Source organism: Lepidothrix coronata, unplaced genomic scaffold (assembly GCF_001604755.1).
Source record: "Lepidothrix coronata isolate B3197 unplaced genomic scaffold, Lepidothrix_coronata-1.0 Scaffold23, whole genome shotgun sequence".
Classification (NCBI taxonomy): domain Eukaryota; kingdom Metazoa; phylum Chordata; class Aves; order Passeriformes; family Pipridae; genus Lepidothrix; species Lepidothrix coronata.
The window spans coordinates 7,398,792-7,418,027 of record NW_016690203.1 but is presented as its reverse complement, the minus strand read 5'-3'; the positions used below and the strand labels follow the sequence as shown (position 1 = coordinate 7,418,027).

General features: G+C 64.3%; 2 protein-coding genes across 2 annotated transcripts in view; both read right to left on the bottom strand.

The window, feature by feature from the left end:
• The window catches only part of INSRR (insulin receptor related receptor), a 10,681-nt gene extending 2,373 nt beyond the window's left edge, over positions 1-8,308 (bottom strand). Inside the window, 15 exon segments of the mRNA XM_017808409.1 lie at positions 231-301; positions 425-533; positions 2,614-2,776; positions 3,159-3,295; positions 3,420-3,621; positions 3,743-3,812; positions 3,939-4,128; positions 4,292-4,459; positions 4,539-4,777; positions 5,302-5,428; positions 5,503-5,717; positions 5,801-5,945; positions 6,095-6,237; positions 6,325-6,637; positions 7,755-8,308. Coding sequence (XP_017663898.1) covers positions 231-301; positions 425-533; positions 2,614-2,776; positions 3,159-3,295; positions 3,420-3,621; positions 3,743-3,812; positions 3,939-4,128; positions 4,292-4,459; positions 4,539-4,777; positions 5,302-5,428; positions 5,503-5,717; positions 5,801-5,945; positions 6,095-6,237; positions 6,325-6,637; positions 7,755-8,295 — 2,833 coding nt within the window. The 5' untranslated portion in view covers positions 8,296-8,308.
• A 2,564-nt stretch (positions 8,309-10,872) lies between these two features.
• Positions 10,873-17,465, bottom strand: LOC108494189 (death-associated protein kinase 2-like). Its single transcript, XM_017808426.1, has 14 exons — positions 17,426-17,465; positions 17,144-17,289; positions 14,798-14,868; positions 14,193-14,296; positions 13,458-13,679; positions 13,230-13,368; positions 12,944-13,073; positions 12,776-12,824; positions 12,624-12,650; positions 12,353-12,505; positions 11,674-11,719; positions 11,498-11,587; positions 11,233-11,316; positions 10,873-11,020 (listed from the first exon to the last, which is right to left on the bottom strand). The coding sequence occupies exons 3-14, from the start codon at positions 14,864-14,866 to the stop codon at positions 10,943-10,945; spliced, it is 1,191 nt and encodes a 396-aa protein (XP_017663915.1). The 5' UTR covers positions 14,867-14,868; positions 17,144-17,289; positions 17,426-17,465; the 3' UTR covers positions 10,873-10,942.
• Positions 17,466-19,236: the final 1,771 nt, after the last annotated feature.

The window sequence follows — 19,236 nt, the reverse complement described above, 5'->3', positions numbered from 1 at the left end:
CGCCATGGGCTCCACCACCCGCCGCACCAGCTCCTCCCGCTCGGCCCCCCCGAAGGGCTGCGGGGACCCCCCCGGGCCCAGGATGGAGCTGCACCCCATCCCACCCCACCCCATCCCATCCCATCCCATCCCACCCCATCCCACCCCATCCCTGTCCCCTCCAGTGTGACCCCAGCGAGGAGGGGGCTCAGCAGCCCCCCCCCGAGCCGCCCCTGCCCGTCCCCACGCACTGTCTGAGGCACTGAAGTACTCGGGGTTGACGGAGGCGTAGAGGGTCCCACTGGGGTACCCGTCGTTGTTCCTGCCAGGGGTGGGCAGCACTCAGAGGTGCTGCCCCCCTCAAGCCCTTCCCCAGCCCTTCCCCAGCCCTGGCTCAGCCGGATCCTGCCCCGGCCCAGCCCTGGGGGTGCAGAGGGGTCGTTACCTCTTCTTGTTGTAGAAGAAGACGAAGACGGCCAGGCAGGAGATGAGCACCATGAGCACCACGGGCGTGACAGTGAGCAGGACGTAGAAGCTGCCGGACTCCTCCTCGGCTGCCGGGAGCAGGCGGCCCTGGATCAGGGCCCGGGCAGGCTCATCCCCACCCACACTTGTCCCACCACCACCACTGGGCCGGAGAGGGGGAGCTCCTGGCTCCCCAGACTGGCAGCACCCACTGATCCCTGGGTGTCCCTGTCCCAGAGCATCCCCCGTCCCCCAGATCCCCCAATCCACCAGCAGCTCCCAGTGTCCCACTCCAGCAGCATCCCCCAGTCCCCCAGCTCCTCAATCCGGCAGCATCCTTGGATGAAGGATGGGAATAAGACCGGCCTGGCTTAGCAGAAAGCTTTGACTTGAACTCCACCTCAGGCTGGTGTTTCCTTTTTCAGGAGACGTTCAAACCTTTGGAAGAAGGGGCTGGAAGGTCAGAAGGACCACAAGGATGAATATGAGAAGGGCCAAAGCCCAACTAGAACTGAATCTGCCATAACAGGCAATAAAAAATGTTTCTATAAATCCATCAGCAACCAAAGGAGGGCTGAGGAGACTCTCCATCCTTTATTAGATGTGGGGGACACAGTGACAAAGGTTGAAGAAAGAGCTGAGGTACTTCCTGCCTCCTTTGCCTCAGTCTGTAGCAGTAGGACCAGTTGTTCTGGGACCCTAACCCAGTCCCCTGAGCAGGAAGACAGGGATGGGGAGTGGAATGAAGCCCCCATAATCCAAGGGGAAATGGTCAGTGACCTGCTGCACCACCACAGAGACACCCACAAGTTTGTGGGGCCAGATGGATCCATTCAAGGGTGCTGAGGGAGTCGGTGGAAGGGCTCACCGAACCACTTTCCATCATTTTCCAGCAGTCCTGGCTAACTGGGGAGGGCCAGTGGACTGGGAGCGAGCCAAAGTGATGCCCATCTACAAGAAGGGTCAGAAGGAGGATCTGAGGAACTCCAGGACTGTCATCCTGACCTCAGTACCAGGGAAGGTCATGGAGCAGATCACCCTGAGTGCTGTCACACAGGTAGGACAAGCAGGGGATCAGGCCCAGCTAGCGTGGGCTGGTGACAGGCAGGCCCTGCCTGACCAGCCTGGGCTGTTCCGTGGCAGGGTGAGCTCAGATGGCTCCGTACAGAGCCAGTCCCCTTCCATGACTTCATGGATGGCCTGGACGGGGGGATTGAGTTTGAGGATGACGCTGAGTTGGGTGGGAATACTGATGTGCTGGAGGGCAGGAAGCTCTGCAGAGGGATCTGGATCTAAGGGCTGAGAGCAATGGGGTGAGGGGCAACAAGGCCAAGTGCCACATCCTGCCCTTGGGTCACAACAACCCCATGGATCGCCCCAGGCTTGGGGCAGAAGGACTGGAAAGCCGGAAAAGGACCTGGGGGTGCTGTTTGACAGCAGGTGAATGTGAGCCCAGGTGTGCCCAGGTGGGAAAGAGGCCAATGACACTTAGCCTGGACCAGCCACAGTGGCCACAGGGCCAGGGCAGTGCTGGGCACCTCAAATTCTGGGGTCAGTTTTGGGACCCTTGTGACAAGAGGGGCTGGAGTATGTCCAGGGAAGGGAAGGGAGCTGGGGAAGGGGCTGGAGCACCAGGAAAAAGGTCTGGAGAACTCCTGAGGGAGCTGGGGGGACTCAGCCTGGAGAAAAGGAGGCTCAGGGGGGACCTTCTCATTCCCTACAACTCCCTGGCAGGAGGGGGGAGCTGAGGGGGGGTCGGGCTCTGCTCCCAGGGAACAAGGGACAGGACAAGAAGAAATGGCCTGAGGTTATGCCAGGGGAGGTTTAGGGAATTAGGGATATTAGGGAAAATTGGAAAGCAGTGCTCAGGCTACCCAGGGCAGTGGTGGTGTCGCCATCCCTGGAGGGATTTAAAAAAGTGTAGCTGTGGCACTTGGGGACATGGTGGCCTTGGCAGTGCTGGGGGAACAGTTGGACTATCGAGTCTTGAAGGGCTTTTCCAACCCAAAGGATTCTGTGATCCTGTGATCCTCCAGTGTCCCAGCCCAGCAGCATCCCCCAATTCCCCAGTGCCCTGATCCAGCTCCCTGACCCCACAGCCCCCTCTCCCTGCCTGCCGGGGTCCCCTCTGACATCCCCTGTGACGTCCCCCTTGTCCCCCGCAGGTACCTGGCCCCAGGATGTAAAACTTGACGAGCCCCGTCCAGGAGCCGTTGCCAGCCAGGGAGGTGGCCCTGACCTTGGCCGAGTAGTTCCCCGGCTGGAGCAGGGCCAGGTGGACCCCCCCGTACTTGGAGTAGCGGTGGCGGGAGACGCAGACGACGGTGGTGACCTCCTGGGGTGGGGGGACAATGAGGGGGTGGCCAAGGGGCTTCATCTCCCCCCAGCTGTGTGCAAGCCTCGGGGGAGAGATGGGATGGGATGGGATGGGATGGGATGGGATGGGATGGGATGGGATGGGATGGGATGGGATGGGATGGGATGGGATGGGATGGGATGGGATGGGATGGGATGGGATGGGATGGGATGGGATGGGATGGGATGGGATGGGATGGGATGGAATGGGATAGGATGGCATGGCATGGAATGAGATAGGATGGGATGGGATGGGATGGGATGGCATGGCATGGCATGGCATGGCATGGATTGGGATGGTGGGAGTGCTGTACCCCTATAACCAGACCTGGCAGGGGGTGTCCTGGGGATGTCCTCACCTCACTCTCCCGGCTGTACTTAATCTCATACTTGAGGATGAGCCCGTTGGGGTTCCTGGGCTCCTCCCAGCGCAGCAGGACGCTGTTCTTGCCCGCCGGCTCCCACGTGACGTTCCCAGGAATGTTGTCAGCTTGCACTGGAGAGGGGCACAGAGAGGGTCACCTCCTGGGGGCATCACCTGGACCCCGACCCGCTGCCAACATCCCATCCAGAAGACATCCCAGCACGTCCCGAGGCAGGGTCTGGGAGGGGGGACGCACGCTCGGGCATGGTCCTGGCGAAGACGAAGGTGGCGGCGCTGCAGCCCACAGTGTGCGCGGCGTGGTTGCAGGCGTGGATGTCGATGCGGTACTCGGTGAAGTGGCGCAGCCGCGACAGCACCGCCCGGTCACGAACCACCTTGTCCTCGAAGATCTGGAAGCGGGGCTTGGGCTCCCCTCTGGCGCGGCTCGGGGCCGGCGGCTCCGCCCAGGAGGCGTTGGCCGGGGAGGTGACGGGCACCACGTCCCTGCGCTGCTTGGGGGTCCTGCGGGAGACGGGGTCAGGAGGTGGTGGGGAGCCAGGGCGCTGGGGTCGTCGAGACCCTCCAGGCTTGTGTGGCCCCCGCTCACCTCTGTGGGTTCTTGTTGATGGACGTCACCTTCCAGGGTGGCCTGAGACAGCGGGAAATCAGTTAAAGGATCTGCCAGGAGCGGCCACTGGACCCCCCCCAGGGCGGACACACACACACACAGCCTGGGGGAGCCCCCCAGAGCAGGAACCCCCCCCCCAGATGGCACCTGGGGATGGTGATGGAGTTGTGGAGGAAGTTCTCAAACTTCTTCTGGAAGGACTCGGCCTCGCCCTCCATGCGGAGCTGCCCATCGGCGGGGCGGCAGGGGCAGCACCGCTCCTCCGCATCCTGCTCCACCTCGGGGCCGTCCCCGTCCCCAAAGCGCGTGTCCGCGCTGCTGGTGGGCAGCTTCAGACCTGCGGGCAGCGACGGGCAGGGCTGGCAGGGTGCTGGACCCCGGCTCGGGGGGAAAATCCCTGTTCCACTGGTGTCCTTGCTGCTGCACCCGACCTGTGTGCGCTGCCCTTGCCTGGCAGCCCTGCCTGCCCTGCCTGCCCTGCCTGCCCTGCCTGCCCTCACCTTTGTGGCAGTAGTCGTTGATGTAGAGCTCCATGTCCTCGGCCAGCTGCTGCCACAGCACCAGGTAGTAGGTGATGTTGCCGTTGCGCTGCGTGGGCGGCTTCCAGCGCACCACGATGTGGGAGGAGGAGTTGGACATGGAGATGACATCCCGGGGCACCGTCGGGGCTGGGTGGACACGGGGTGTCGGTCTTTCTTTGAGGGGGGTGGTTACCACAGGCATCCCCGGCCCCTGCCAGCCCCTTACCCGCCGGCATGGTGCGGATGTAGACCACCTCGCTCTGTGCCCCGTAGTTGCGTCCCTCCTCGGCGGTGGTGAGGGTGATGGCACGGACGAAGATGGCATATTGGGTCCAGGGGCGGAGGTTAAGCAGGGCCACCCCTGGCTCCTGGTCACTGCTGAGTGGCAGATCCACGTCCAGCACGTTCCAGCTCTGGGCCCCACAGGCATCCTGCCCCACGTACTCTGACACGTTCTGGAAGGGTCTGTCCCACACTGGGCATCAGGGAAGGCCCTGGGACCCTTCCCAGCCACACAACTCCCTGGGGGTTCCAGCAGCCCACCAGGGCACAAGGACATCACGGGCTGGAGTCCCCATTCTCCACACTGGAACTCCCCACAGGTTTCTCCCTGGGGTCCACCCCTGGACACTGGGTCCCACCAGACACTGGTGACACCCCTGAGTGCCCTGGTCATGTGCCAGGTCCCCCCTTGGGTACTGAGGACCTCACCCATCCTGCCCCAGCACCTCCGTGGATGACCCTTCCCTGAGCCCTCTTATCCTGCTCCAGGATCACCCAGAACATGAAGGACAGCCCAGGGCACCCCATTCTGCCCAAGGTTCATGCCCTGACATCAGGGACCCCCTCACCAGACATCCCTGTTCTGCCCCGGATCCTCACCCCAGACACAGGGGACCCCATGGACTCCCTGTCCTGGCTTGGGTTCCCACCACTGGGTCCCCCCCAGACAGTGGACGACCCCCCCGGTGGGGATGGCAAACACTTACGACTCCTTGTAGTAGACGATGAAGCTGAGGAGGTCCCGGTACTCGGGGGGCCGGTACCGCTCCCACTTGAGGAAGATGCGGTCGGACTCGGTGACGTTGGAGATGAAGCGCAGGGTCTGGGTCTTACCTGTGGAGCGGAGGCAGGGCTCGGGCAGGGAGGGTGTCACGGCACTGCCGGTTGTCCCCATGCCCGTCACTCACAGGACGCGCGGTCCCCGTTGGTGCGGGGGTTGATCTCGGCCTTGTTCTGCCGCCCCTTGGTGCCCGTCACCTCCTCCATGCGGTAAATCTCGGCCAGGCACAGCTTGGGGTTGAAGGCAAAGTACATCTTGCCCACGGGGATGGAGAGGACGTGGTGGCTCCAGTCCCAGAGCTGCTGCAGGTTTTGGTTGTCCAGGACGTACAGAGTGTAATTCCTGCGGGGGAAGGTGCAGATGGAGGCGGTGGGCACGGGCACCCCCAGAGCCACACGTCCCCCCCAGACACGCCCTGTCCTCACCCGTCCACCATGGAGTCACCACGGATCAGCTTGAGGTTCTTGAAGAAGGACAAGGAGACGAGGGCGAAGGAGTGCTTGATCTTCAGGAAGCCCGTGATGGTCTCGATGAGCCCCAGGCTGCTCTGCAGCTCCGAGGCCAGGTTATCTGGGGACAACCCATGGCGTGAGCTCAGGGAGGGGGGCACCCCCCCATTAATTCACTCCGCAAGGGAAAAGACCCCCTGCCTTCACCCCCCACCCCCATAGCTGTTCTCCCACCCGGGGCAGGTCGTGGGGGCCGGACGTGGCACTCACAGCCCCGGCGGATGTTGAGGATGAGGTTCCCCTCGATGAGGGTGCAGCCCACCAGCTCCTGCGCCGCCCGCGTCGAGTCGATGGTCTTGGTGCCCACCTTGCACTCCTTGGGACACAGGCCCTCGCACTTGTGGCAGAAGATGCTGCGGGCAGGACGACAGGGCACTGTGAGCCGGGCACTGTGCCACCACCGTGCCCATGCTGGGGGCCACCGGGAACGCCCCCCACACCTGCTCTCATTCCTGGTGTATCCCGAGGGACACTCGGAGAGGCACTGCCGCTGGTGGATGACGAACTTGGAGGCGTCGCGGGGGTTGTCGGAGACCTTGCGGAGGCTGGCGCAGTACTCGGCGGTGACGCAGCGCCAGCCCTCGTACTCGTAGGTGCGGGGCGGGCACGAGGGCAGGCAGTGCCCGTTGAAGTGGAAGTGGCGGCAGGCGACGCAGGCCCGGCTGTCGCGGGGGCGTCCGCAGCCCCCCAGGCACTCGGCGTGGCAGCACTCACCCGCCGCCGTGCACGCCGAGCCCGCGCCACACGGGCACACTGCGAGGGGAGACAGCGCCGTGGGCAGGGGAGACCCCCGGGCATGGACCCCAGCACGGCTGGGAATGGGTTGGGGGAGAGGGAAGAAGTGGGAAGGGTTGGGGGCGTTGGTGATTCCCTCCAGGTGTGGGGGGCAATGGGAGGGAGGGTGGGATGGAGAGATGGGGAGGTGTGGGGATGGAGGAATGGATGGTGGGATGAAGGGAGGGAAGAGGAGTGTGGGGATGGATGGAGGGATGAAGGGATGCCGAGATGGTGGGATGGATGGAGGGAAGAGGGGAAGGAGAGAGGAAGGGAAGGAGGAATGCACTGATGGTGGCATGAAGGAGGGATGGAGGGATGGTGGGATGAATGGAGGGAAGAGGGGAGGGAGGGAGGGAAGAGGTGTGTTGGGATGGATGGAAGGATGGAGAGATGAAGTGATGCAGAGATCATGGGATGCAGAAATGGAGGGGTGAAAGGAGGGAGGGAGGGAAGAATGCATTGATGGTGGAACAAAGGAGGGATGGAAGGATGTAGGGATGGATGCAGAGATGGAGGGATGCAGGAATGGATGGAGACATGGCCAAGCAGTGGGTGGCCAGCCAGGCAGGTGGGTTGATGGGTGGTTGAGTAACCCGCTGAGATGGGCCGATGAGGGGCTGGACGGAGGGACAGCAGGACAGATGGGTGGACGAGGGGAGGCTCAGCCTGTGCTGAGCTCCAACTGAGCCCCAGCTGAGCCCCAGCTGAGCCCCAGCTGCCCGGAGCATCCGAGGCCGGGTCCACAGCCGAGGCTGCAGCCCCGATAAGGATCTGTGTTTATAGTACAGATTTTATTACCAGGTCTCCTGTTTACAGCAAACGAGCCCAGGAGGGGCCCGTATTTACCTCGCTGCTGGGAAAACACGGCAGCCAGGAGCTGGCCTGTCCTCTGGAGGATGATACAGCGCGGATCCGGTTACCCCGCCACGCTGCCGGCACGGCATGGCACGGCACGGGGGAGACACAACCACGTGCCAGGGCCTGTGGCTCCACCAGCCATCCCCAGTGCCCTCCCAGTTTACCCCACAGTGCAAACCATCACCGTCCCAGAAAAGCAACCAGCACAGCCGAGCCCTGTGCCACTGACACCCACCTTTCTGGCAGTAGCTGGAGGTCCAGCAGCGATAATCCAGCTGCCCGTTGATGCTGGTCTGCACACACGGCTTCTCCACGTCCAGGATGCCCGGGCAGACGTCGGCGCACTCCTCGGCCAGCTTGTTGCCGACGATGTAGGTGCTGTCCCCGGTGTCGGGCAGCAGCAGCCCCCAGTCGATGGTGGAGAGGTGGCAGAGCTCCTGGTTGCGCTCGATGCGGACGGAGCCACGCAGGATGTGGCCCAGGCTGTGCAGCCCCACGTCCCGCAGGTGCGGCATCTCGAAGATGACCAGGGCATAGCTGAAGAAGAGGTTGGTGCCGCGGATGACGGAGAGGTTGGGGAAGAGGTCCCGCAGGCTCTCCAGCCCGTAGACGCGGAAGAGGAGCAGGTACTCGGTGATCATGAGCAGGCGAGGGAAGCTGAGCCCCCGAAAGTCCTCGGCGCCCGTGGTGAACATCAGCAGGATCTGCAGGTTGCCCTCGATGATGGAGCAGTTCTCCAGCTTCTGGAGCTGGGAGACGTCATTGCGGATGTCCATGCTGCCGCAGACTGGGGTGGCGAGAGGGGGGACCCCATGGGCGGCAGGGACGGGGCAGCTGACCCCCACCCCCACCCTGGGATCCCCCAGGGGTGCTTGGCAGAGTTTAATATCCCAGCGCTGCCTGTCAAACGTGGCTGGAATTGGTTTGGGCAGCCAGGAGACACGAGTGGCTGTGACAGGCAGCTGGCGCGCTGTGGCTCTCGGGGGCACAATGCGTCTGTCAGCGGGATGCTAACGAGGCCTGGCAGCCCTGGCGCCTGCCTTGCCCCATGGCAGCCCCAGGACCGCATCCCAGCCCCACTGCCCACCCCAGGGGAAGCCAGCTGGGGTATGCAGACAGTTTTCCCCTTCCCTGAGTTGTGGGACAGCTGTGGGGGTTTCACGACATCTCCCCCCTGCTGCGGACCCACAGTTACCCAGTGAGTGGCAGCTCCTGAAAGGTTGTTCCCATTAACTCCCCGGCGGTGCCCAGGCAGGTAACGGGGCACACAAGGCTACCACAGGTGCCCATGTGGCACAGCCTGGGCCACATTTGCTGTCCCAGGGCTTCTCCACCCAGGCTCAGGCAGGGAACAGGAGAACTGAGGCAGCACAAGCCCAGCATCTCCTGCTCCCCAGTCCCAGCAGGGATGCAAGAGCCAGGATGAGCAAAGAGCTTCCCACCGGCAGCATCCCCAGCCCAAAAGCGCTGTCCAGGTCCTGGAGGGGGTCAGGGCTGTGGTTCACCCCTTGTCTGGCCCTGCCAGCCTGGGCTGGTGGCTCACGGCCGGTGGCTCATGGCCGTATCCTTGTGACCTTGTGCCTGGTGGCATTTTTCCCCTCTCAGTGTCACCCATTAACTGCTGGCACCGTGATCCCGTGGGCACTGAGGCTCTGGCAGCTGCCTGTGCCCGCTCACCCCAGCACCACACCAGGTCTTGGTTCCTCGCTGGGAGCCCTTTCCCCCCCCAGTCAGTACAGGAGGGTCCTCCATCCTCCCACAGAACCGGCCCTGGGTGCAGCACCAACCCTGGGGGTTACAGCCCCCACTGCCACCGTCACCTCCCTGACCTTGCAAAGTCACCCTGTGAGGGGACAGGGGTCCCCCGTGCCCCTGAGGGGACAGGGAGGGGACAGGGATCCCAGGTGGGAGCTGGCACAGCGAGGTGTGTCCTCTGGGAAGCTCTCGGATGCTTCATCCCCCTCCTCCATCGCTCCCACCCCCCCCAGCACAGTCCCTCGGTGCTTGGGAAAGTGAGGCACGGGCGGCAGGGAGAGGGGAAGGCAGGACAGACCGACAGACCCTCCTGGTGCCGCCGGCCATCCCTCGCGGTGGCTGTGCCCCCTCCCCACCGTGCCACCCCTCTCCACCCTTTTCCACCCCAGCAGCCGTGCTGGGACCAGCGCTCTCAATTCCTGCGACAATTTCCCACCATCCCAGAGGGGCTGAGCGATCCCCGGCCCCGGCTCAAGCTGAGCCCCTGCCACATTCTTCCCTCACCCCATCCCAGCAGTGGGGGGTGTGGGGGTCTCACACTCTGCCCCTCCTGCCCAAAACGGGGGGTTTGCAGCAGCGGGGGGGAAACCGAGGCAGAGGGAGCACCCAAAGAGCTTTGCCTCAGGGTTTGGCTCTTGCAAAGCCCCGAGCACAGGTATCACCCCGCGGCCCCCCCGCACCCCAGAACTGTCCCCCCAGGCAAGCGCTCCACCCTCGCCCCTCTCCCGGCCACCCCCTCCCAGGCACTTACTTTCGGAGGGGGCCCACACGGGGGGCAGAGGGAGGGGACCAAGGACCAGCAGCATCACCCCCAGCCGCAGGGGACCCGGCGCCCTCGGCCCCATCCCCGAGCGGGACCCCCGGGGTCCCGTCCCTGTCCCACCTCGGGCGCTGCTGCACCGCGTCGGGTCCCGCTCGCCGTGTCCGGCGGCACCTGGGGCACGCCGGGATTGGGGGGGGCACGGCCCCAGCCCGGACCCTGCGGCCCCTTCACTTTTGTTTTCGGCTGCCGCACACAAAATATTTAGCCTGACAACTGCCAGGGCCAGGGCCGGGGCTTGTTTGGGAAATACAGAGGGGGAAAACAGGGCGGCCCCCCCGCCCCCCGGGCTGGAGTGGGCGGGAAGGAAGGGCTGCCTCCTGCCTCAGTTTCCCCAGCCGGAGCAGGAGGATCCAAGTTGCTCTGGTGCGGGGTTGCCACGAGAGCAGCCAAGAACACATGGAGACCCCCCCGCACCCAGAGCAGCACAGAAGGGAAGGGACAACCCTCCCTCACAGGGTGGATCTGGGGGTGCCAGGACCCCGCGGCCCCGGGGTCCCCACAGCCCAGCAGCCTTGCAGTGAGGAGGAGGAGGAGGAGGAAGCTGCGGGCACTCGGCACCAGCTGGTTGTGACGACCCAACCTTGAGGGGAAGGAGACGCAGGAGAGGAGGATGGAGGAGGGAGCGATATTTATTTTCTCACTAGGGCAAAGCAGGGAGGGAGATCTCGTCCCTGGGGCAGCAACACCAGGGGGTCAGGAGGGGGGTGCTGCTGTCCCAGTGACCCCCCGACACAATGGGCAACTGGGAGCACTGGGACCAGACAGTGCTCCTGCCTCCTGGGCTGGGGAGATGAGGGGACCCCCAAGGCTCCTCCCAGGAGGGCTCCTGTTTTCTTTCAGGGGGCTCAGGAGCTGCTTCTCCGCCGGCGCAGTAGCGCGATGGGGGGGCTGCTCTCCTCCTCCTGGTCGCTCTCACAGCAGCGCTGGGGGCACAGGGGGGGCTGGAGGGCAGAGACAGGACTCCCCCCGGGGAGGGAACCCCCCCAGAGGAGAGGGCACCCCAGGTGGAGATAAATCCCTTTGCACAGCCACTGCACAGCACCCCCTCCATTTGGGGGGGGTCAGGCCTCCCAGATCCCTTCTCCCTCTCCCCAGCCCGTGCTGGGGGGGCTCTGGGGGGCTCCTGGGTGCTCACCAGTTCCTCATCCTCCTTGCTCAGGCCACAGAGCAGCCGCGTGCGGCACAGCCGGTTGCAGGCGGACACCATGTTGTAGGAGAGCTGGGGGGCAGGAGGGAAGGGGGTCCAAGGTGGGGGTCCCTCCCCAGCTCTGCCCTCCCCCCAGCACTACACCTCCACCTTGCAGAGCCCCGAGAGGGAGCCAGCCTTGGGATGCAGCCCAGCCCGAGCTCCCTGGGGGCCTCAGGGGTGGTGGGACCCCCAGGGCCGGGAACCCCCTCACCTTCCACTTCCTCCGAGCGTTGAACTTGCGGAAGTTTCTCATGTTGATGGAGGAACGACTCCGGCTCAGCACCTGCTTCCTGCTCAGGGGCTGTGGGGGCGAGGACACGGCGCCGTCACCGTGTCCCCACCTGCATTCCAGGGGTCTGGCACCCACCCCCTGCCTGCCCCTCTCACCTTGATCCAGGGGTGCACCAGGCACTCGGCCGCCGTCAAGCGGTGCCTGCACACAGGGGGAGGGTTGGGAGGGGTGGTCCCTGCCCCACCCATCCACCGGGGGATGGGGATGATGGAGATGGGGGTGGTGGAAATGGGGATGGGAGTGGTGGAGATGGGGATGGAGGTGGAGATGGGGTGGGAGGGAAATGGGCATGATGATGATGATGGAGATGGGGATGATAGAGATGGGGATGGGGATGGGATGGAGATGGGGATAATGGGATGGGATGGAGATGGGGATAATGGGATGGGATGGAGATGGGGATGGGGAAGGAATTGAGGGTGGGGATGACAGAGGTGGAGGTGGGGATGGAAATGAGAATGAGGTGGAGACAGAGATGATGGATGGGTATGGAGATGGACATGGGGATGATGGAGATGGGGCTGATAGAGATGGGATGGGGATGAAATAGAGATGGGGATGATGGGATGGGATGGAGATGGGGATGGAATTGAGGGTAGGGATGATGGAGGTGGAGGTGGGGATGAAAATGAGAAGGAGGTGGAGACAGAGATGATTGGATGGGGATGGCAGTGGAGATGGAATGGGGATGGGGATGATGAAGATGGGGATGGGCATGGGCATGGGGATGGGAGGAGATGGAGGTAGAGCTGGTGGGCTGGGCTGGGGCCTTACCCTGGCTCCTTCACCAGCAGCTGCTGGATGAAGTCCTTGGCCATCTCGGAGGTCTGGCTGAAGCAGCGCTCCTCAAACTCGTAGGCACCAGCCACGACGTTGGAGAGGGTCTCAGCATCCGTCTCACCCTGGAAGGGGGACAAGCCGCTGAGCCTGTGGGGACATGACAGAGCCACTGAATGCCGGGACATCACTGGCTCGGCCACCCCAGCACCCCCAGTGTCCCTGTGCCTCAGTGTCCCCAGCACGGGGAGCACTGCCCCACACTCACAGGATGTAGGTGATGACCCCGATGCTCCTGAAAGGCAGAAGTGGGTATCAGATACTGCTCCCCCTGGGGCCCCCCCATGCCCGTGGCACCCAGGGGCCCCAGGTCCCCCACCCACCAGCTCAGCCCGGTGCCCCCACGCCCCTGGTCCTCACCACATGTCGGTCGCGGAGCTCAGCGGCTCATAATTGATCACTTCAGGAGCTGGGGGCGAACAGAGAGCCCGGGCAGGACATCAGAGGGGACATCACCAGCTTGCCACCTCCCTGTCTGCACACCAGGGGTCCCTTTGCCACACCCCCCAGGGACGTGCCAGCCCCTACCGATGTACTGGGGGGTCCCGCAGAGGCTTTTGAAGGTGACACCATCCTCCAGCTGCTGGGCCAGCCCAAAGTCGATGATCTTGATCCGGGGCTTGGGGACGTCCCTCTCCTGCAGCATGATGTTCTCGGGCTGTGGGGACGTGGTGGGGTGAGGAGGGGATGGCAGGGGGTGCAGCAGCACCCTGGGGAGCTGGGCAGGGTGAGACCAAGGCTCCAGAGGTGCATGGAAGGGCAGATGCAGCCCCTGGATCCTCAGGGAGCAAGGGCAGGGCGTCTCCGTGGGCACCTTGAGGTCGAGGTGGGCGATGAGGCGCGCGTGCAGGTACTCTACCCCGCGCAGGATCTGCCCCAGGAACTCGATGGCCTCCTCCTCCGACAGCGTCTCCTTCTCCGCGATGAAGTCGAAGAGCTCCCCCCCGGCGATCCTGCGCACGGCGGGGCGGGGGCAGCTCGGCCACCTCCGACACGGGCACAAAAAGGGCTCTGTCCCCCCCCGCCCCAGGAGCCCACTCACAGCTCCAGGACGAGCACCACCTCGGCTCTGCTGGCGAACAGGTCGTGGAGCCGCATGATGTTGGGATGGCTGAGCTGGCGGAGGATGGCGACTTCCCGCTCCACCTGGGCCCGCTCCAGCCCCAGGCGGCTGCCCCAGCAGCGCCGCGTCTTCACGAATTTGGCGGCGTAGAAGGTGCCGGTGCCGCGCTCGCGGCAGCGCCTCACCACGCCAAAGTGCCCGCTGCGGCGAGAGGCTGGGCTGGGGCACGGCCGGGCTGACCCCAAAGCAGGGGAGGACCCAGGCGTCCGGACACCTCCGGGGCAGCTGGGACCCCTGCCTGTGCCCCTCTCACCTGCCTGGATCCCTGCCTGTGTCCCACTCACCTGCCTGGACCCCTGCCTGTGCCCCTCTCACCTGCCTGGATTGGTGCCTACACCCTGCTCACCTGCCTAGACCTTCTCACCTGCCTGCACCCTGCTTACCTGTCTGGATCCCTGCCTGCACTGCGCTCACCTGCCTCAACCCCACTCACCTGCCTGCACTGCACTAACCTTTCTGGATCCCTACCTACATGGCACTTACCTGCCTTCATCCCACTCACCTTTCTGTACCCCACTCACCTGCCTGCTCCCTGCTTACCTGCCTGGATCCCTGTCTGCACCGCTCTCATCTGCCTGCCTGGATCCCACTCACCTGCCTGGATTCCCACTCACCTGCCTGGATTCCCGCTCACCTGCCTGGATTCCCACTCACCTGCCCAGCTTCTCCAGCAGCTCATACAGGTCCTCCACGTTGCCCGGGCTCGGGGCAGCCTCCAGCCCCTCGCTCTCTGCAGCCCCCCCGGGCTCAGCCTCATCCTGTAGGGTGGCACCAGGACCTGGCTCAGCCGCCTGCCCAGGCTGTGGTGACTGTGTCCCCAGAGCTGGGGGTGCAGGGACCCCCATCCCACAGAGCACCCCAACCCCCCCAGCACACACTGGGGGATTCTCCAGTGTCCAGTGGCTGAGTCCTGGCCCTGCCCAGTTCTCCCAGTTCTCCCAGTTCCCATTAAACTCCCCAGCATGTGGAAACTTGGAGACTTTCACCCCTTGACCAGGGGCCTGCAGGAGCTTCTCAGGGGGGCTTGGAAATGGGGCAGGGGTGGGAAGGGAGGGGGTTCACATCAGCCCCCCTTGCCCCCCACTGTGCTGGGGGTGCAAAATGCAGAGGAAAAACAACACTGCGGTTTGGTTTCTTAAAAAAAGGGGAATTAACAGCAGATGGAACCACCACCGTGAGCTGAGCTGTGAGAGTCCCACCCTGTCACCCCCCCCAGCCCCCGGGCAGGGCCCCCCCACGTACCCATGGCCGTGGCTCACCTGGGTGCTGTCAGGGGCGTCCCCCGGGCCCCCCTCGGGCAGGACCCCACCCTGGCCACCCTCGGCCATCGCTGCCAAGACAAGAAAGCACAGGGTGAGGGGTTGCAGCAGGTCTGAGCAGCAGGTTCTGGTAGTGGGGGGGCTGCAGGGGTGAGAAGCTGCCAGAATCCTCCCCCGTGTCTGAGAGAGTCGCTGCCAGCGGCTCTGGGACAGACCCGGACTGGCCAAGGCCGAGCCCAGCGGTGACAGCGGCAGCACCTCAGGATAAAAGAGTTAGGGGAGGGCAAAAAGTGATTGTGTGAGAGAAGCAGCCCTGCAGAGACCAAGGTCAGTGAGGAAGGAGGGGCAGGAGCTGCTCCAGGTGCAGCAGAGGAGATTCCCTGGCAGTCCCTGGGGGTCCCTCGGGGAGCAGAGACCTGCCTGCAGCCCAGGAGGACCCCACGCTGGAGCAGGGGATGCCCGAAGGGGACTGTGACCCTGTGGGAAGCTGAGCTGGAGCAGGGTCCTGGCAGGACCTGTGACACCGTGGAAAGGGACCCAGATTGGAGCAGTCCCTAAGGAACTGCAACCCGTGGAAAGGGATCCACACTGGAGCAGTTCCTGAAGGACTGAACCCATGGAAGGGACCCAGACTGGAGCAGTCCCTAAGGAACTGCAACCTGTGAAAAGGGATCCACCCTGGAGCAGCTCCTGAGGAGCTGCAGCCCGTGGGAAGGACTCACACTGGAGCAGGGCAAGGACTGACTCCTCTCCCTGAGCAGCAGCAGAAACAACCTGTGCTGAACTGACTGGGGTCCCCATTCCCATCTCTCTGCACCTCTGGAAGGAGGAGGTGGAGCCCAGGAAGGAGGGAGGGGTGGGGAAAGGTGTTTTTAGCTTTATTTTACTTCTCATCATCCTGCTCTTAGGTGATTGATAATAAATTCAATTAATTTCCCCAAGTCAGGTCAGTTGTGCCCATGGTATTAACGGGTCAGTGACCCCTCCCTGCCCTAATCTCAGCTCAGAAGCCTTTTGTTACATCCCCCCTGCCCTGTCTGGGTGAGGAGGGCAGTGATGGAGTGGCTTTGGAGGCACCTGGAATCCAGGCAGGGTCAGCCCACCAGAGAGGGGAGAGGGGTTTTGGGGGGAGACAGACACCTGCCTGAACCTGGCACTGTCCCCCTCTGAGGGGGGGGACAACTCTTGTCCCCAGCAGCTCCAAGCCACAAACCTGGAGCTGCTGGACTCACACAGAGCAGGACCCAACCCTCCCACACCTCAGTTTCCCCGGCTGCAGGAGGGGGTGGGTGATGCTCCAGCAGCAGGACCAGCAGGGATGCAGAGAATGGGCAGTGGGGCTCCAAGCCCTGGTCTTGGGGCCTCCTTGTTGTCCCCAGCGCTGTGTCCCCAGGAGCAGGAGGTTTCCTGGGCCAACGGAGTCCAAGGTCACCAGGAAAGGGATTGGGACAGTGATATTGGCCAGAGGTGGGGTCCTTCCCCAGGAAAAACAGGGGAGATCCCGGATGGATTTGAGCCCCACAGGGACAGCCCCTGGGGGGACTGGTTGGATGCAGCCTGGCAGTGCATCCCCGGCCCCACAGGGCTCTGCTTGCACCAAACAGGGGCTGGGACCCTTCCTGTCCCCCCACAGTGGCCCCTAAAGACAGTGAGTGGTCTCCAAGGCTGGTCCCCCCTCGCTCTGTCCTGCTCCCACCCCAGCTGTGCCCCCTTACCCTCCCCGAGCCTTCCTCCGCACCCGGCAGCACTTCTCCCTCGCTCCGGCCAGGACAGGGGACAGCCACTGCTCACGGTGACCGTCCTGTGGCCCCCCCGGGCTGGTGGGGCCCCTTTGGGGTTGGTGGGGGCAGCCAGCCAGGCACTGCTGGGCCCTGGCACCGCACGGAGCCGGCTGGTCCCAGGGCTGGTACGTGCACGGGGGCGGCTGCAGCTGAAGCTGGGCCAACGTCCCTGGCACGTGATGTGTCCGTGGGGTGACAGTGTGTCTGTTTGTCCCCTGGGATGGACACAAGCAGCCAATCCCCCCATCCCTTGCTGGAGAGCCCACTCTCACCGTGCTGCAGAGCTGCTTTGGCAGGGGGGGAAGCTGAGGCCCAGGTGGCCCCGGGCCACGGCAGCCACGGCCGAGCTCTGGGCTGCAGAGCTGGACCCGCAGGGGCTGTCCTGTCCCACCACATCCTGGTGATGCCCACCAGGAAAACCAGCCTGGCCTCGGCACCAGCTGCTGGAAAATGTGCTCCCAGGTCAGCATCCAACTACCAAAAAGCCCCTGCAGGACCCCAAAACCCCCAACTGACCGAGATGGCCCCCAGGCCTGGCAAGTCATGTGGAGTTGGGACCCCTCACCTCCAGCTCTGACCTTCCTCCAGCAGCCCCCCACAGCTCCAGGCTCTGCCTCGCAGTCCTGGCGTTCCTGGGGTGCTGGGGCAGGCTCGAGATGAGAAAAGCTCTTTGCGTTCCTCCTCCTGAGGGCTCTGGAGGAACCCCCCCAGCTGCAGAGAGGAGCCAAAAAAGGCCTTTTAGGGACAATTCCTGGTGGTTCCAGCACCTCAGCTCCTTAAGGAGTGGCCGGGACTCGGTGGGCCAAGGTGCTGGAAGACGATGTCCCCCTCACCGATGTCCCCTCACCGATGTCCCCTCACCGATGTCCCCTCACTGATGTCCCCCCTTCCGATGTGCCGGTGAGGGTTCCAAACAGGAAACCTGGCTGACAGGACACCAACCCTGGGAGGGGAAGTGAGTGGAGGGTGTGAGGGCTGTGGGGAGGGACAGGTTTCTTAAGGTGGAGAGAGCTGGCTCTGCGTGCCAGGGTCTGCCCAGGGCACTGGGCACCATCCCCACCCCGGGGCTTGCAGAGCCACCCAACCCTGTCCCGGTGTGATGGATGAGTTGGCCCCCGCCCTAATCCCTTTCCTAATCCCTAATCCCCGCAACCCCCTGGGACGCAGCCGGGTTGGCACCGCTGTCGCCGTGGGGCGGCTGGAGCCTGGCACCGCCCGGAGCGAGGGTGGCAGCTGGCACGGGGCAGAGCAGCAGCGCAGGCAGCTCGGCCGCTGTTTGCTGTGTCGATGCCCCCGGCACTTCCCAGGAATGTGCCTGGCTCTGGCAGCCGGAGCCTGGGGAAGGGGGATGGTGCTGGATTCCACCATGCCAGGACCGAATCTTGGCTCATGGCGTGACCCTGGGCACACCGAGCCCCGCTGCCCCTTCACCCGGCGAGGTCACAGGATGAGGATGGGAGGAACAGGAGCCCCTTGTAGGTGTGGATGTGCCGGTGGGAGGGTGGCCGGAGCCCCCTCCTCGCCACAGCCCAGCCTGTCCCTTGGGCGCTGGTGTCAGCTCGATGTCAGTCACCCCAGTGCCACCCTGCCACCTTCCCGTGACGTCTCCCCACCACGCGAAGGCTCTTTGCAGCTTCGGTTGCCGCTTCCTGCCCGTCGCAGGAGGGGAAGGCGCGAGCACAGGCAGGGTAGGGGCTCTGCCCACCCTGCCCGTCTCCTGCCCGTCCCCCTGCCCACATCACTGCCTCCAGCCACGGACATCCGGCCCACCGAGGCCGGACAGAGGTAGGAGCGTGGGCTGGGGGTCAGGGCTGGGGTTGGATTCGTACCGAGGCCGAGCAGCAAACCCCGAGCAGGGGGACACGGGCCGGGCCGGCGCCGGGACACTCCCCCCACCCCAGGGCACGATGGAGGACGGGCACGACAAAGGGGTGCAAAGGGAGGGAGCGGTGCCCCCTGCCCGCCCCAGCCCTACCAGCCAGATCTTAACCCCTCTGAAGGGGGAAGTCCAGCCCAGGAAGGTCTCTCAGGGCAAAGCCTTCAGCCCATTTCAAGTCTGATCTGAGCCGTTCCCACCTCTGGAGTGCAGGGTTTCGGAGGCACATCCCGCCCCCAGGAGCAGAGCCCCCCGAGTTGCCCCACTGGGGCCAAGGTGCTGGGGGTGGGGGAGGAGGGATGAACCCCCACCTCCGCGCTGGCCCCTCCCCGGGCTGGGGGACGCACAGCGAGCAGGGACAGTGGCATTGTCCCCAGCTGCCCGGCCATGCCCAGGCACGACCTGACTCGAATTCGCCTCCCCGGTGTTCCTCGAGTTCAGTTGCTGCAGTTTGGGTTGGTTTGTTTCGCTTTGTCAGCGCCTTCCCCACCTTCCCCTGCCCGCGGGGGTGCAGGGCCGGGCTCGGTGCTGCCGCGGGTTAAAGGTGGAGCCGGGGTGCCTTTCCTGTGGCTGGGTGCCTCTGCTCTCAGACAAGCCTCTACCAGCTCCTCTGACTCAGCTTTGCCTCCCGGATCCAACCAGCCCCAGCATCTTCCACTCCCTCAAGCATCTGCTGGGGATTCACATTGCTTTGCCAGGTGTTGGTGGCTTGGGGTGGAGCTCGGGGTCCCTCGGGAGCTGCTCATCCTCTCCCTCCCCTTCCTGGCGCTGACCTAAAACCT

Bases quoted from the DNA above. Each gene is read 5' to 3' on its own strand.
- LOC108494189 (XM_017808426.1), bottom strand. From the start codon at position 14,866: ATGGCCGAGGGTGGCCAGGGTGGGGTCCTGCCCGAGGGGGGCCCGGGG. The intron at 12,651-12,775 runs GTGAGGACCAGG...TCTGCCTTTCAG, and splicing joins AGCTCCGCGACCGACATGTG to GAGCATCGGGGTCATCACCT. The intron at 11,021-11,232 runs GTGAGCACCCAG...CTGTGCCCCCAG, and splicing joins GCAAGGAGGATGAGGAACTG to CGCTGCTGTGAGAGCGACCA.